At 43.1% G+C, this 16,850-nt stretch overlaps 1 protein-coding gene across 6 annotated transcripts in view; it reads right to left on the bottom strand.

The window, feature by feature from the left end:
• The window catches only part of SPECC1 (sperm antigen with calponin homology and coiled-coil domains 1), a 77,007-nt gene that overhangs the window by 33,057 nt on the left and 27,100 nt on the right, over window positions 1-16,850 (bottom strand). For all 6 annotated transcript variants that reach the window (XM_018076761.2, XM_018076764.2, XM_018076765.2 and 3 more), the window contains one exon: window positions 229-1,796. In XM_018076761.2, the coding sequence (XP_017932250.2) occupies window positions 229-1,796 (1,568 nt within the window). The remainder of the gene's footprint in view (window positions 1-228; window positions 1,797-16,850) is intronic.

Below are 16,850 nucleotides of genomic sequence, written 5' to 3'. Positions count from 1 at the left end.
GAATTTATAAATACAGCTACATTAACAGTTACTCCTGGGAAAATAGGCACACAGCAGCAGCAACTGAGACAACACCATACGACCCCAGCTTCCATTCAAAACTAATTCATGTAATTTAAATCCTGGAAGTTTATAATCCATGGCTCGACAGCAATCTAAAGACCAATAATTACCTATTTATGGAAGGACAGAAACAATCACTCTGTTTTACAGCTGTTACTGCTTTACCTTAGACAGCAGACCCTGAATGTGCTTTAGTTCACTGTTTGCCTTCAGCAGCTCTTGTTTAAGCTCAGTGCAAGAGGCTTCTAACTGAGCCTTTTCTGCGTGGGCCACTTTGAGCATCTCCTGCACCTCTGAGTCATCAGGGGCACAGCCCATCACGTTGATTTCTGCAGCCTTTTGTTTCTCATTCTCCAGCTGAGTTTTGAGAGAGCCATTCTCAATTTTCAGACCTTCCAAGGCAATTTTACAGTCCTCCAGACTTTTTGTCGCTGTGCTGTTGCTCTGCTGTTCCACCTCTAGAAGTTTAAGCAGCTTCTCGTTTTCTTCTCTCAGGCTTTTAATCACCTGTTGGGCATCCTGATGTTCCCTTTCCAGGCTTCGCAGGCTGCTGGTTAACTGCTGCTGAATGTTGAGCAGTTTCTCTCTTTCAAATTGTGCTTTTTCAAGAACTTCTGCACATTTCTGTTCCAGTTCGAGGACCTTCCCCTCCTGAGCTCTGCTTTCTTCATTCTTGGATCGCTCTTGGAGGAGAGTCATCAGCTTCTCGTTCTCCTGGCTCAGCTGTTCTGCTCTGTCTCTGTGCTGACGGAAGGAAGTCTCCAGGAGAGCCTTCTCTTCCACTAACTTCTCATTTTCTGTTGTCAGCTCCTGCACCATTTGCTGTTGATCCGACAGCTCCTGCAAAGTGGCTTGTAATTCTTCTGCTGTGCTGTGGTGATTCTCCTCCATTTTTTGTATTCTCTCTGTAAGGGAAGCAACAGAGAGGTCGCTAATATTGTTTGGAGAACTTCCTGCAGTGGAGCATTTGGAACCTTTGAAGTGGTTGCTGTTGGCAGATGTTGGCCTGGAAGGTACATCTGCTATGTGCTCAAAATCAGATGCATCAGGGGACAGGGAAGCTTTAGTTACATCACTGCTGGAAGAACCAGAATTGCGCAGGGCACCCCCGTTCACGTGCTGCCTGCGCTCCTCCACTTCACCTCTCGATGCATTTTTGGATGGGCTTCCAAAACTGGACTCCTGGGTAGTTGGGGTTGGGAGGCTGCTGTCACCTCCACTGCTTGTTGTTGTGTCTGACAGAGGGGAGTTCTCCAGATAAAGCAATTTCTCTTTTAGGACGCGGTTTTCTTCTCCCAGGCTAGCAAGCTCTTTTTGGAAAGTCCTGTTTTTCTCCTGAAGAGACCGTATCAATGGATCTATGTCAGCAGGTGATACTGTTTCTAAATTTTGGCTGGAAGCACCCATTCCTTCAGCATTAAGGGACCCTTTCTCTTTGCATTTCTTCAACTCACAGCGAAGTTTGGTAATTTCAGAATCTTTTGTCTTTGCTTCTGCCAGGAGCTCTTTAACCTGAGATTCCAGAACAGCCTTGTCACCACTTTCACTCTCTTGCTTGGACTTGCTGGTGGGGCGCACGTGTTTGGTAGGAGTTGGTGCACCAGAAGAGGTGGGGCTGGGTTGTGTTTTCCTGGCATTGGCTTGACCACGCAGCACAGCTCTCTCCCTGGAGACAGAGGATGAGATTTCCCGGGGTGCTGGGATCCCTGTGCGCTTTGCAGCCGAAACTGTGCCTTCAAGAAGAAGAAGAGATGAAGCTAATTGAGCTGGTGCATAAAGAAAACAAGTCACACAACAACAATGCTAAAGCCTAGAGCAGTCTTGGAAAAAAACCACCTGAGTGGTTGAATAGGTTTAGTCATGACTGTGTGGATTCATGTTTCAAAAGCTCCTATTATTCTGCATTTCTTCCTTTCCTACCCCCTGCAAAGGAACACAGCCTGCTTAACTTTTTCCCAGTGTAATAATATAATACACAGATGCTGCAATACATTAACTACAATCCCCAATATCAGGATATTAATTACTTGGAAGTAAAGATTCTTTACAGTACTTTGTAAAATGCTTAATCTAATTCTACTGATTTCTGGGGAAAACGTCAGTTAATTTAAGAAAAGATAATGTATCTGGAAAAAAAAGTATTTTTATCACACATAAAACTGTTTGCATTTAGGCAGATCATAATATAAAAAAGGGCTGAAACATTTATGCTGACCACAGACTCAGTGAAATATAAAACTCTCTATGGCAATTCCAGCACTAAGACAATTGTGATGCTGCAGCTTCTCTTCTGTCTCTTCACAGAGATATTTTCCATGTAATACATTCCCATCCTATTACAGAGGAAGAGCAAAAGGAGGTTAGAGAGTTGACACTGTCCTGTTTAGTTGTTGGTTGGGTTTCTCTTTCCCACCAATCAGTGCAAAGCACTGTGTGATTATAAGGGAAATAAAGTTTATGAGTTGCTGATCTTCATTTTTTAAAGCCCTCCTGAAATGTGTGACCATGGGCACTGAAGACACAGGAGCCATCCAAACCATGGCAAGCTGGTTAAAGAAAAGCTGGTTCAAAGGGAAGGTATCATATGCCACTGCAAGTGGCAACTGTGAATATAAGAAAATCCTGCTTTCAGTACCTTATTCAAAAGGCAAAGCCATAAAGCACAGGGCCATAAAGTTTGGGGATATGGTACAATGAAGAGATATTGTCCAATGTAGCCACATAAACAGGATGCAAGGGAGAGTTCTGCAAACAGAAGGGGTCAGTGAGCCAGTGTTTGCAATAAAAACAAGTTCCAGAAGGACTCCTAGAATCAATTCCATCTCTCCTGATTTGGGAGGGTCTTTGCCTGGTGCACATGTGCACCACTCACAGAAAATCAAAGGGCATTAAGACCAGAGGGGAAGCAGCCTCCCTGCCTTACACAGCAACTTCATAACCCTCCCACAGCATTTTTCTCGCTGCAGCAATGCAGGGCACTGAGGGGTTAACATTAACACCACCCGGTTTGCTCAGCATCTCTTTTGAAGAATGCACTGGGTTTATAAAGCCCACACAAACAGGAGCCCCTCCTCCTCCCTCCCAAACACACACACTCTGCAGCAGCACAATAAACACCCGGAGACAAAGAGCAGCTGAAGAAAAGCCCCCTGAACCCAGCGCAGCGCTGGCAGGAGAGCACAGAGAGGCTCTGTCAGGGCAGGGGCACGATAAGGCCAGAGACAAAGGCTCCAGTGTTTAGGGGAAGAGATACAGGGGCAGCCAGCGGCCCACACAGCTTCAGTTAGTCATCTACAGCTGGAGGGGACGGCTCAGCTCCGGGATGGGAGTTCTCCCACTGCAGCTCCAGTGGCTGCTGGGGCAACTCCAGGTCTTGTCAGAGCTGGAGGCCCCTCCGGCTCACCACTCATCACATTCCCAAACCCCACTGCCAGGATCTGGCACCATAAACCCTATTCCAGCCGAGCTCAGCACACGAGCAAACCTCGTGCTGTTGGTGCAGCAAATGCTGTGAGATGAAGGACAAGAGGAAAATTGAAAGGACCCTGATGTGACGTGTCACTTCCAGTGGAGAAATCCCAGCTCAGCGCAGCTCCTTCCCGCTGAGAGGCTCAGGGGAACCCCGGGTGTCAGAGCATCTGAGTGCACCCTGACCACAGACTGGGATGAGGGTCCAGTGTAGAGCACCAGTACTCACACAGGCTGTAGTCATACTACAGATTTAATACATAAAGTACACATTATAAATGGCCACAGACGGAGCCTAAGGGGTGATCTGAAGCATTCTGTAGCTGTCCTGTACTTGTATTCCATCTGAGAGGGCTTTCTACTGTTATAAAAAAAAATTCACGACAAAACAAGTGCTTCAAAGAAGTCTTCTTTTTTCAGTGCTCAAACCAGTGCAATAACATGACTCTCATCTGGCCAGCACATGACTGACTAGTATTATATAATAGTGGACAGTGCTGACTGGGCAGCATCCTATACATTAAAAGAAATAATGATGCTATTACACACTGGTGCAAATCTCATGGCACTGGGAAAACCACCTTTTCCTAACAGAAATGAAGCACTTCTGGTAGCCACACCAGCGTGCTTCTAATCATCACCAGATGACAACTGCAACATGATCCTGAACAATGGAAAACATATACACAGGGATAACAATTAATGATATTTAACTGGGATTATCTGTACTTCACCAGTTGGCCAACCAGTGCAGGCTCTGAGCTTACTCAACGTGTCTCATGTGTTTTGCAAGACTCCACGCTCTGCTGACTTTTTCTGCCATAAATCACAAAGCATTTGCTATCCATCAATAACCATTAACCAACCTGTTTTTTTCATGCCATAGAAGGGCTTAGGTATTTTCCTCACTCCACTCTCCATAAGTGCCATGTAATACTAAAAAGGATCCCGGAAAAGAAATAGTTCTAAATGCATATGTTGATCACAAAACACCAAATTAAGTATAAACACTACTTTAATGGCTATTTTATGGGCAACTCCCACTCTGAATGACCTTGGAGTTGAGCGGTGTAGCAGTCACCAGTGAAGCTGCCAAGCCCGCAGCCCGGGGCATCCCTATGCAGGAACTGCATTTAGGGCTGTGCCAGTCACCCTGGTGACCTGATTAACTCGGCCCCCACCCTGGTGATGGTCTGTGGGAGACCCCAGACAGACATGTGCCCACCAGGCTGCAGAGCTCAACACAGCCTTGATTTATGCTGCTGCTGCCTGAAGTGGCTGGAATCACACAGATCTTCACTTCCTGGAAAGTGCTGCTGGTTTTGAGCAGGGAAGAGAAAAACAAAGAGCCCTGCATCTTGATGGAGACATTCCAGAAAAAAACCAACCCAAACCATTGAATACCTTTCTGTTTGGTCAAAATGGTGCTTTGGCACCTCATTCCTGTTTACACTGCTCATCCACCCTGCCCAAGCTTTTAGTTCAACTCTGTTCTTGCCATCTTTGAGCACAACCTCTGTCCCACCATTCCAGATATCCAAGTCCAGGCTACCTCCAACCATCAATGTATCTCTCATTCCCTTTGCACCACACCAAACCTCCTGTGCTCCCAGTCCCACGACCACTCTGCTAATGGGCTCGGCTTGTGTTCCCCCACTTTGGGAGTAATTTTGGGAATTACTCCTGAATTACTCCATTGAGAGTGATTGCCTGAAAAGCTGTTTTGTTCAGGCTGAGGTCACCTCATCACCACCTTCCTCACCTCGGCACCCAGGAAGAACTGCTCCATTTTCAGCATCAGCCAGACTACTCACATGTGAGGCATTACAGTGAAACACGTATATACACGTATATACACGTATAATTTTCCAAGTGCTTTAAAATTAACAGCTATTTAACTCAAATCCTCTGAAACACATAATTAAGTTTAGGTTACAAGACAGGAAAGCAGAGAGAAATGAAATACCTCACCCAAGGTCACGGGAAGTCAGGATTAGGACTGGGAGCCCATGGTCACTTGCTGCCAGGGAGCACTCCCTGACTTTCCACCGGTGTCAAAAGCCAGAGTATTACTTTAATGAGATAAAAGTTGAGCCCTCCTGATGACCTTTCACCATGTTAATCCCATTTTCAGCACGCCTACAATGTTTTTCACAGAAGGAAGGATCGGGATTACTCTTCAGTTTTTCCACATTATGATCTATTTTTGTCCTGAGCTCTCAGCACCTCCCGCGTCAGCTCCCACAGGAACATCCGCAACCCGGAGAAACGGACTATGGAATGGAGAAAAACACTTCCCAATCCTCCAAGGTGAAACACCTGGGATTGTTGTTCAGGATTGACACCCCTGCAGTGCAGCCAAAGTAATTACAGCGAGAGCAGGGTAAGGGAGAGCAGGAGACGAACGTTTCGCCAGTCCCAGGGGGGACACGCGTGACACGGTGGAATGAAGATTCCATGTTTACCTGCCTTCACATTCCATGGACTCTGATAGCACATATCACTGCAGTAAAACACTGGCCCTGACGTTAATATAATTAGGAGTCAATTAAAAAGTTCAAGTACCTGCTTCTCCAGTCCCAGAGCAGAGGAATAATCTCAGTTGGAAGACTACGTTTGACTGCAGAAACACCTTTGCAAATGTTCTGATTTCTGCTTCCAATCTATTTTTTAGAACTGGGGTCAATACAAAATTATTTGCCTCTGGCCTTTGTGCCATTTGTGTCCCACAGCCTGCTCTTTTCTTAATCCTTCCCTCCATCAACATATTAATAACCCAAAGGTTAATGCCATGGTCTTCTGCTGTTCCACAGACAGAACTAAACAGGGAATGTTTCATTTTAAACGTTCTTCCTCAATTTTAATCCTGTCAACTCTTAAGCAATGAACAATAAAAACACATTTTGTTCTTACACATATTTAGAATTCCAGGTTAGTAATTCACTGTTCCATAGCTTAAGCAGGTACTAAAGCCTCCTGCATGTAGAGCCCATCTATGTAATTTAAGCACCGATCACCGAGTCACCTCAGAAAGCATTTCAGTCATGTAAGACTAAAGCATGGAGACAGATGCAGCTTTGCTGTGATGTTTTTCAACAATGGATACCTTATCTGAACTGCAAGGGCAGGATAACAAGAAATAAAAGAAGGCTATTCATAGGACTCTGCAATGTTCAAGTCATACATCTCAGAAAGGCAAACTGTTGCCTGCAGACAAGTTTGTCCTCTCGTGATGATCTGCTGCTCCAGGAGGGCTGTTACAGCTCTCTCATTCCTGATCCTGCACTTCCAACACATCAGCAAATTCACTGCCTTGTGTCTTTTGTCACCCTTAAATCCACCTTAGGAAAGGACAGTGAAAAGAAAAGATCACAACAAGAAACTATGGGCTAACAGCCTCCCTGCCGACAGGAGAGTGCGGTTCTTCCTTTATTCTGGAATTCTGTTTCCATCTGCCAAGATGTTTTAATAAATTTTGTCACCTGAACAGAACTTCCAAGGCTCAGACAGAAAAGTGGTTCCTGCAATACGTGTTTTCTGACTTCTTTTGTCAACTCAGAGTAATGTTTTTAAGAACCTAATTAACTTGGTGCTTAAAATCCATTTTCCAAAGGCAGATAAGCCACTAAGAGCTCAAAGCTCAACTGAAAGCCCAGGGGACTGGGCAGATCATCTTCACCCTGCTCCAACATTGATCCTGAGATTGATACTGAGACTGATTAAGAGTGAGCTAGGAATGTCCTTTGGGAAATGATGACTGTACAGCACAGAGGAAGGAGTGGTGTACACTTTACTCCTTTAAAGTACTTTTTCATTAAAAGCTTTCAGAGCACACATTTGCTTTATTGAAACGCCCTATTTTCCCCTGCCCCTTTTTTCCTTTGATTAAGCAAATGAAACAGTTAAAAAACAACTTCCCTGCTGACCAGAGATCTTCTGATATCCTAATGAACAGGAACCACACTGTTTTCATGGTGGCATGGAGAAAAAGCAAACCTGACTGCTGAGAAGGAGGGTAGATACAACAACCCTTACCTGTTGGTAAGGGCTGGGTTACTTCATACAAAACCTACACAGAGCCAAAATCCCCACACACATCCTGCTGTGCACATTAGTGCTCCTATCCTTAAACTTCCAGGCATGCCAACAGTAACTCAGTAACAAATACTGAACAGATGCAGATAACTAAATCAACTCATGAGGAAGGTCTGAATCAGCTTCTTGGGGGTTGAACTGAGAGTGACTGGATGCAGAAGGCTGGATTTTCAGAGATACAGGTGGCAAGAGACACAGATCAGCAACTACTGTGATTTTCAAAACTGCTTAAGCTGTTTAGAACTTCATATTTGAGAGTGAAATGTGTAAAACCTCTGCTCAATCATCAGCTTAGGCAAAAGTAGGCAAAAGTCAGGATAAAGAATGAATCTGTTATACTGTGACAAGTTATTATGGCTTGATCTGCTTGATACACAGAGGGAATGAGCTGAAGAGTTTAGTTGTCAGTGTTCTTCTGTGACCACAGCATTGGATACTCCTTTGGATAATCCTCAAAAACAGCAGAACACACCATTTTCCATCTCTTTTAGAGTTGTCCTACAGAAAGCCAAGGCTCCCTGCTACCTGGTCTTTATGCAACAGCAAGCAAAGCAAACCAAGGCTTGGCCAGTCAGAGTTCTTCTGAATTAATTAGTCTGTTTGCAGAGTGTTAGTCATAGAGCCAACACCTTTACAGGTCAGCAACTCTTTGGGAAGGTTCACTTGTACTCCACCTAGCTTTAAGAAAAGACAAGGAGATGGCTGCAGAACAACAAATGTGGTTTTGATAATCTAGCACTAATTATATAGAACCATCTGCTCAAATAAGGCCTTTTACTCACTTAGCAAACACAGACTAAAAGTAATTAAAACATGAACTCTTTTCCTGAATCATTTTAATGGCCTGTTGGACTGTCTGGACTGCCTGACTACAGTGCCTGTGGAATAGGTACAATATGCACCAGAAGGAAAAACCTAAAAGGCTTAGTGCAAAGATTTTGATCTGTGTAATCATTGTGGAAAGTGTAAAGAAGCAACTCAGGTGCTAATACTTGACATGGAGTGAAAGAGACCAAAGAGAAATAAAATTATATTACAAAGTATTAGAGAACAACAAACACCTGTATTTGAAAAGCTGTACTACCAGAGGTTCCAAATAAAAAGCAGCAGTAAGCATCTAGATCTGAGCAATTCCTAATGTAAGACTACAGAGACCACTGACATTTGATCTGAACACTTGGTAAAGATTGGCTGATTCTTTGTTTTAATTAGAAGATAAAAAAAATAGAGATCTGGGATGCAAGAAGCACAAAAGAAAAGGCACTGTTTTGGTAACTCAAAGACTAAGTCATGACATAACTACCTGTCATCAATTTAAATCTGCAGATGAACTACTGGTAGGAAATTCTTTTGAAGGGTGGCCACTAGAAAGGACTCTCCCATGGCAGGAATGTAACCCTATAAGAGAGACTACCTTATAGTTGAAGCATCTCCATTTAGTGCAGATTTTAGCATCTAAACAAGTACTCTTAGAATCCACAAAAGGCCCTAGCAAGTTAAGTAGTTGTTTTAGAAGAGAAGGTACCCAGGGAATCTCTGCTGCACAATTAAGGAGTTTCTTAAAGATTGCAAACATTTTATTTTCAGCTTTTCAGATTCACTCTGATCAATAACTTTGTCATCTTGTCCTTCTTATACATTTAACTCTTCCAAAACCATGTTAAAATGCAAATAGAAAAGATCAGCTCTACTCAGTGTCTGGTGGTTCCAAGCTCTTAGCACAGCCACAAGAACAAGAACTGAATTTCAAGCTCACATTGTCCCAGCTCAGGGTTATTACAGTGGAAACAAGGTCGCATTCAGAAGGTAAATGAGATGAGATCTGATCAAAACCCTGTTCACAAAGTCTCACTGTGAATTTCAGCTGACTTTCTCTGCTCTTTATGGCCCTGTTCACATACAATTCCTCTCTGAATAACAGCAGGAGTAGTTAAAATCTCTTTACCCTGAGAGACTTGCCAGTGTCCATACAAAAGAGTTCCTCTGAGCATTTCTTACGCTGTTTACTTGAGTTTCCTGAAGGTTTGTTAAGTCTCAATTGAAAACTCAAGCCTGGATATGCCTGTCTTGAATCAAATTTTATACCCAGCACAAATGCAGTGGAGGCTGTACTGTGAGAGGGAAGTTTTGTTCAGAAGTCTAAGGCTCAAAGATGCATCTGCAAAGTCTGTTGAGGCAAGAACTGCCCTAGGCACGAGTCCCTCACTGGCATGGCCAGTCTTGGCTTCACAAACACAGGACTCTGCTCAACAGCCAAGAAGCATCCAAGGGGCTTCACTGTTCCATAAAACCCTGGCACCAAGAGTTCACCTCTGAAAAGAGGGATACAAACCCCCATGGAATGACCACGTCTGCCAGCACGGGTGCAGATGACGAGTGTCATGGCAATCCACCCCTGGCTGCTTCGGATTTCTGGAGTACCCAGCAACCTGGCATAACAAACACCCAGCCATCCAAAGCAAATGTTCAGAGAAACCCTATATGCTACACTTGCTGGAATGGTAAACTCAACACTACTTTTTTTGGAACTGTTAATGCCAGTGGGCCTGCCAAAACCTTTAGTCACCTACAAACTATACCCCTTGTCTAATCCCCACAAAAGAATGACTAAAACTTTCAGTGTGCAGCATTATCTCAAAATTAATCTGATGAAAGTTACAGAAAAAGAGAATTTTCCCTTTTAAAAACAAATTATCCCTACTTGCTGCTTTAATCCAAATTTATGATTTCCACAGCCATCACAGTTCATTATGTAAAAAAAAAAATAAAATTTTTATATTCCTTAAGAGGGCCTTGGCTCTATATACTTGTGACATTAGCACACCACAATTATTGGGATTTCTGTGTACTCTGATATTTCCTGATTTTGTTTGTTCTGGAACATTTCCTGCCCATGCACCTGTAAAAACGAGATGAGATCAGGTATAATCATCTCATACCTCCAGCAAAATGAGTTTTAAGCCAAACTCTATTCTGGTGGTTTTTTAGACAAAAGCCTGAGAAAAATATCCACAAATGTCAATCTTTCTGTGGACAGAGACAAAACCACTGGTGTTTCACAGTAAAAAGGGATTTTCAGTTTGATCTGGTTACTGGTTTCAGTTTGATCTCCAAACTTACCAAGTTTGGAGCTTCCTTTGTTTTCCTATCTGCTAGTTCTGAGGCTTCTGCTGTCCAGAAGGTGGTTATCTATCCTCTGCTTTGGGGGACATCCTTGGAGTTTACTAACACATTCCCACAGAAGGTGCTGATCAGGAAAAGCAGTGGATTTGCTCTGAGATAAAGGCAGAAAACTAATGTGTCAACTCATATGGCTGTACTAGGAATATTCCTGAGATAACTGACCACTAGCTAGAGTAAGAATCCCAGGATTTTCCTTGATTCTAGCTTGTAGACAAGCAGATAATTCTCTTCAGCTCAGAAAGCAGCTTCCCAGCTAATCTAGCCCAGAACTTCAGCACCCTTACTGGGTTCACAGTGGTGACAGAACAGCTGTACTGCCATTTCTGGAAAATACAATTGTAATAGACAGAATACCAGTGTTGAGTGTTTCGAGAAGTACAGGAAATTAAAAAGCAAACAAACAAAAAACCCAACTCTAAATCTAACCAAATAAACTCAGCTAATAATGGCCATCAGCGAGTAGATGCAGATGTGACAACCACTGTATCAGCCCTGTGGAGGAACACAACTAAATATGGTCTGTGGCTGGAAGTTAATGAAGGACTTTCCTAAAATCTCCTCGTCCAAGAATCCAATTGGAAAGAAAAGTATGAAGAATCCTGCTCTTTCCAGACACATTATGTGCTGTGGATCAGATCACCCCTCTAACCATCAAAATCGATATGACACCTCTTTATGAGCATGAAGGATTACCAAAAAGCAATTTTACAGTGGGGAAATGCTTAATATCAACATTTTCACAAGTAGAAGGCTAATATATTCAACCTGTAACTTTGAGGGCACACTCTGGAATGAATCATGGAACTATAAAGATACCATGGCTATAAAGATATCTGCATGGGGCTTTATCCCCCTTTTGCTTTCTTTGTTGGAGGTGGGTCATGATTTAATTCACTGTCCTTCCCACAAACACTTCAGCAAGTACCACAGAGGGAGCTGAGCCACCACAGAGGAACAGAGCAGCAGAAAATGCCTTTACACAGCACTGCTGTGGAGGGAATGTATGAGGAATCCATGACCTGAGCCCTCCCATGCAGGAATGCTGCCCCACACTCCCAAAAGGCCAGGGCTGACTGAGCCAAAGTAACTTCTTCCCTCACAAATTCTCAAACCCTACTAAACCAGTAAGAATGGGGAAAAGGGTTAAAAAATGGAAATATGAAAGGAGGTTCTTAAAATCTAGAGGCCTTTTTTTTTTTTTTTCCCCAAATTGTTTGCTTAATGCTTAACAACCAGTTTGCATTGCACTGGTGTTACAACTGACTTTTGTTTACTGAAACGTGATGGCCACATAATAAACCCAGTTTTATGGTCATTTCCAGCCTGCTTCTGTGAGGAGGTGGGGAGAGGACTGCAGTTTAATTTCCACAGCTCATCCAGAGCTTCAGCCCTGCCCAGCACAGCACCAAGGGAGCCGATCAGCGCTGTCCTGATACTGGGAACGGGGCTGAAATCATTAAAACTATCAACACAGGAGGAGACACATCAAGAAAAGAAATGAGACAGAAGGGGAGAGAAGAAAGCTCGTAACATAATGAGATGTTTATCTATAAAACATTGCCCACTTCAAAGCAGGAAGAGCTTCAACTCCTTGGTGAAAAAAAAAGAGCTTTTAATTAAAAGATCAGTCAAAGATTTTCCGCAGTCAAGCAGCCTCAAAGAAACTATGTGTGGAGGAGGCTGAGAGTAATTTCTAACATGATTAGTCCATTCTTCAAACTCAACAAGGTTTTATGAAAGCAGCATTTCTCAAGATCCAGAAGATAAAGATTGCGGAAATATCCTCAGCCCCTCAAAGAGCACTGTCCCTTCCCTTCTGATGCCTCCATCCTCACCAGCTTTTGCTCTGGAAAAGCCTGGAGAAATACTATGAGAGCTTTGTGCCTCCCCCCTTAGGGCAAGATAGATTGTAAGCCTAGGACAGAGGGATCAGCACACGGATACTCAGCTTGGGCTTAAGCAAAGCCACTGCCATGTACTTCGGCAGGTCTGGAAATAGAACTTGAAATATTTCTGTACATTGCTTTATCCAGCTGAAAACACACTGTCTCGAGCACACAGCCTTCCATTAGACAAAGGTTTAAAAAACTCTGAAGATTTAAATGAATGGCACCACTTTCTGGAACACTCTTTCCATCCAAGGAACATTTGCAGACCGGGATGGACACAACACCAGCACCTTGTCCCCTTCCAGCAGCAGAACACCAGCATTAGGGTTGACATTACATGCTCTGGGGAACAAGACTTAGACCCACTTCTCCTCGGTCATCTAATTTTTTTATGCTTTTCTTTTTCTCTTCTGAAAAAAACCCCAAACAAACAGCAGGATTCTGAGAATTCATCCTTAAACAGGCAAAATTCAGTGCTTTCCCTACAGGCTGCAATTTAGCAACTATTTTACATTATTGCAGATAGACAACACCAGGGCTATTGCACTCTGGAGGAGCTTTCTCAGAGCAGAGAATACCAGTCCCTGGAATGACTTGTGTTCATGGAAACTCAGCCTCATCCCCACTTACCAGCTGGTAATTGTGACTAATGGACCTTATTGCTGAGCTGGTTCTGTTTTGCACAAGCACAGGGAATTACCTCTGGTTTATTCAGGAATCACATGCATTTCTGTCTACAAGAAAAAGTATTCAGTAATACTTTTGACAGTCTTTCTCTCCCCTGTCCTGCAGAGAACTCAGCTCCTGCCAACAAGTTTATCATTATCCACACCCTTGTAGAAACAACCCCTATTAAAATGATATGAGGCATCATTATTTGATATTATAAGGATTTCCACATCTCCAGTAAAAATCCTGCAATGGCAAAATGCAGAACTTTAGGGTGTGAAAAACACAAAAGAATATCCTCCAAATGCAGGGAAGAAACCACCTTTGCATTCTGCCTTGTTCATACTAATTAAACCAGCTTTCTATCCTCAGTACAGGATGGGATTCCTCCAGTCAGTTGTATCATCCTGGTTTAGAAATGAGACAGACCATGGAAAGCAATCAAAACACATTTAACTCCCATTCATCAAATTATTCCGAATACTGGTTGCCAATCCATGGAAAAGAAAGGTTAAGGATAAACTGCAGCTCAGTATGGGAAGAAAGAAAAGTCAGCCAACATAAGTACAGTATGTCAAAGGACTAACTGCACCCTGTCCCTAAGGCCCTTTCCATATTTCATACATTAATAAAAATGACTTCATTGAAGTTGCTGGTGAAATTCTTCCTTGCTTGAGTAGCAATGATTTTAACACTTTGCACCAAAGCATCCATCAGGATGAGAATATGAGAGGCACATAAGTCTGCTCATGGGATATGGGCACATTTACTTAATCCCTAACAGCTTTCCTACGCAACTGAACCAATTCCAATCAAGATACAAAACCTACAGAGCTGGTAATGAATGGAAAAAATATATGTCCCTGTTTCAGCCAACACAGCCCCTAAGTGTGCTCAGAACTGGACCCTGCAAACTCCTGTTATCCTTGCACTTTCCCCAGGGTATATTTTTCCAGCGATGAATATCAAATTTTCCAGTAAGAGCTTCACATTTAAATTTCACTGTTGATAAAAACATGGAGCGTGTTCGTTCTGTGCTCCACAGCCTGATTAAAAGGGCGAAAAAGTGCAGCCCTGATGGAATTTATGGCCTGAGAGAACTGACTGATGATCACAGATCACACAAGGACAGAGTGCTCTGCCTCAGAACATGCAATCCATATCTATCGATGCTCGTGGAAAAACATTACTGCTCCATGAAATCTAGTGGATGGAACATTCCAGAAGAGATCTGTGAACACATGTCTACTTTGGATTGCACTAAGTAAAAAGCTGATGCATGGAAAATCTAACGGTGTCTATTATCAGAAATCCTCAGTCTTGTATCATCTTTAATCATTGTGATCAAATTGCCTGGAGATACAGCATGGGAAAGTTTCAGGAAATAATGAAAATATCAAATATTTGTCAATCTTCTATTGTCAGTCTGTGAGAATCAGAGAAAAATCAAATTAAGTCCCACACAAGCAATGCAGTGCCAAGGAAATCAGAGAAGTACTCTGTTTTGGTTTTACAATTTTGTGTTGTTTTGAAAGCTACATTCCCTGTGGAAATCAGGAGATTTTATGAAGAGTAAATTAGCAAAATAGGGGAGGAATTGAAACGAGGAAAAAAAAATAAGAGAAATTACTTTGCTGAAATACTAGTAGCTCCAAAACACAGGACTGCTTCCAAATAAACTCCTCAGCACCTCCAGGGCTCTGGCAGGTTTCAGTGGGAAGACCAAGGGGTAACACTTGCTTAAATTTCTTTGGCCAGCTTTACAACTTTAAGATCTTGAGGAGCCAAATATTACCCAAACAAAAAGAAGCAAGTTTTCCTTTTCCTCCAAAGCCAGCATTATTCCCTCCTCCTTTCACCCTTTCTCCTCTTTCGAGTCATTTAATACTGTGTCAGAACCAACAAAATCACAACCATCCCCTGGCTGTTTCCTCCTCACTCTGCCACTGTCAAGCCAATTGTAGCATATTAACTAAACTAATGAAACAGTCAGCAAGAAAATTACTTTTAGATTTACTATCACGTTAAATCTACTATTGATAGATCCTAGAACTCCACCAGCACTGGGGCAAAAGCAGCATCTGCAGAGATCTAACCATAGGACAAGCTCCTCCTGACAGCTCATTCAGCAGGATTCCCAGCAGCTCCCTGCCCTCATCCAAGAATGGCTTTAATTTTCATCAGCAAAAAAATCTAACACAAAACAAAATGCATAAACCACATCCTGCTGCTTGCCATGCCCTGAAAGTTCTTCTTGTAAAAGCCCATGGAGAAAGCACTCCCACTCAGCACATCCTCCCAGCCAATGCTGAAAACTGTTGGGAAGACCCTTTAGTGTAGGAGAACTTCCTGACAATCTCTTCCATTAATTTAGCATTCATTGGCCGTTCAACTTGGAATTGGGGGAACTCAGATTATCACTTCACTCTGCCTCAAACAGATAATTTCAGAGGCAGCAAGTTACTCATGCTCATGACTAAATTCCTCTAAGAGGCCATTCCAAACTGTGACATAGTCTCTGGCTGTTCCCCTTTCCCTGGCCTGGGAGCAGAGGAGACGCTGCCACCGACATCTGTTTGTCGGTAACTCCTGAACCCATTTATCAGTGTCAGCCTGGTCAAGCCACCTCACAAGACTAACCAACAGAGCTGGCCCTAACTGGCCTTGGAAGAGAAGCTTAAGTCAAGTAACAATTACCCTCCAGGGGAAAATAAACTTCTTCAATACCAGTTTAATCAGCAGTGTGTTACTACTCTGAAAAATGAGAGCATTTGTAAACCCCCCCCATGCAAGAATGACTTGTGGGAGGGAGAGGTGACTAAGGAATTAAACTATCCACTGGAGAGCAAATTGTGGTTTGTTGGCTCCACTGGGAACAAAAGGTCTGTGGCTCAGTGCCCGAGCTCCAAGAGGACATGACTTGCAGTCGGTATTTCCATGAAAGCTGTTATGTGATTCATTAGCTTTGCTGGCCCCTCTCCCCTCCCTCCCTTCCCCCCACACCATCATTAAACTCATCTGGTCTCTTGAGCTCTTGCTTGGCAGAAATGGTGTTCTGACACACAGCAGAGTTAAAATGAACGGCTCCCATGTTTAGGAGAAAGAAAGGGAGAGAAGCAGATGAGGGAGACTAAAGAGAGCACTCAGAAAAGATCTGACTACCCCAAAAACAAAAAACAGAAACCACAAGAAATAATACATTTCCACGATACCCTTTATCTTGAAAGTCTCCCATGTTTTACAAACTATATATCCTACACTGAAGAATCCCCTCAAGCCCCTGGGCCAGGACAAAACAGACATAAGAAAGCAGATCAATACTGGCTCAGTGTATGCACTGACACTTGATATCCTCATCCAAGCCATGTAAGCATCTTTTACAAATAAACACAGTCCCAAAAAAAGTCTAACCCTTGGATAACCCCACCCGTCACCTTGTTCCAACTAGAGAAGTTAACATTTCCCATTCAACTGACTCTTTCA

This window comes from Manacus vitellinus, unplaced genomic scaffold, assembly GCF_001715985.3.
Source record: "Manacus vitellinus isolate BGI_N305 unplaced genomic scaffold, ASM171598v3 scaffold_32_pilon, whole genome shotgun sequence".
In the NCBI taxonomy this organism is placed as follows: Eukaryota; Metazoa; Chordata; class Aves; order Passeriformes; family Pipridae; genus Manacus; species Manacus vitellinus.
The sequence above is the reverse complement of the archived record's forward strand: the minus strand, read 5'-3'. Positions and strand labels throughout refer to the sequence as shown.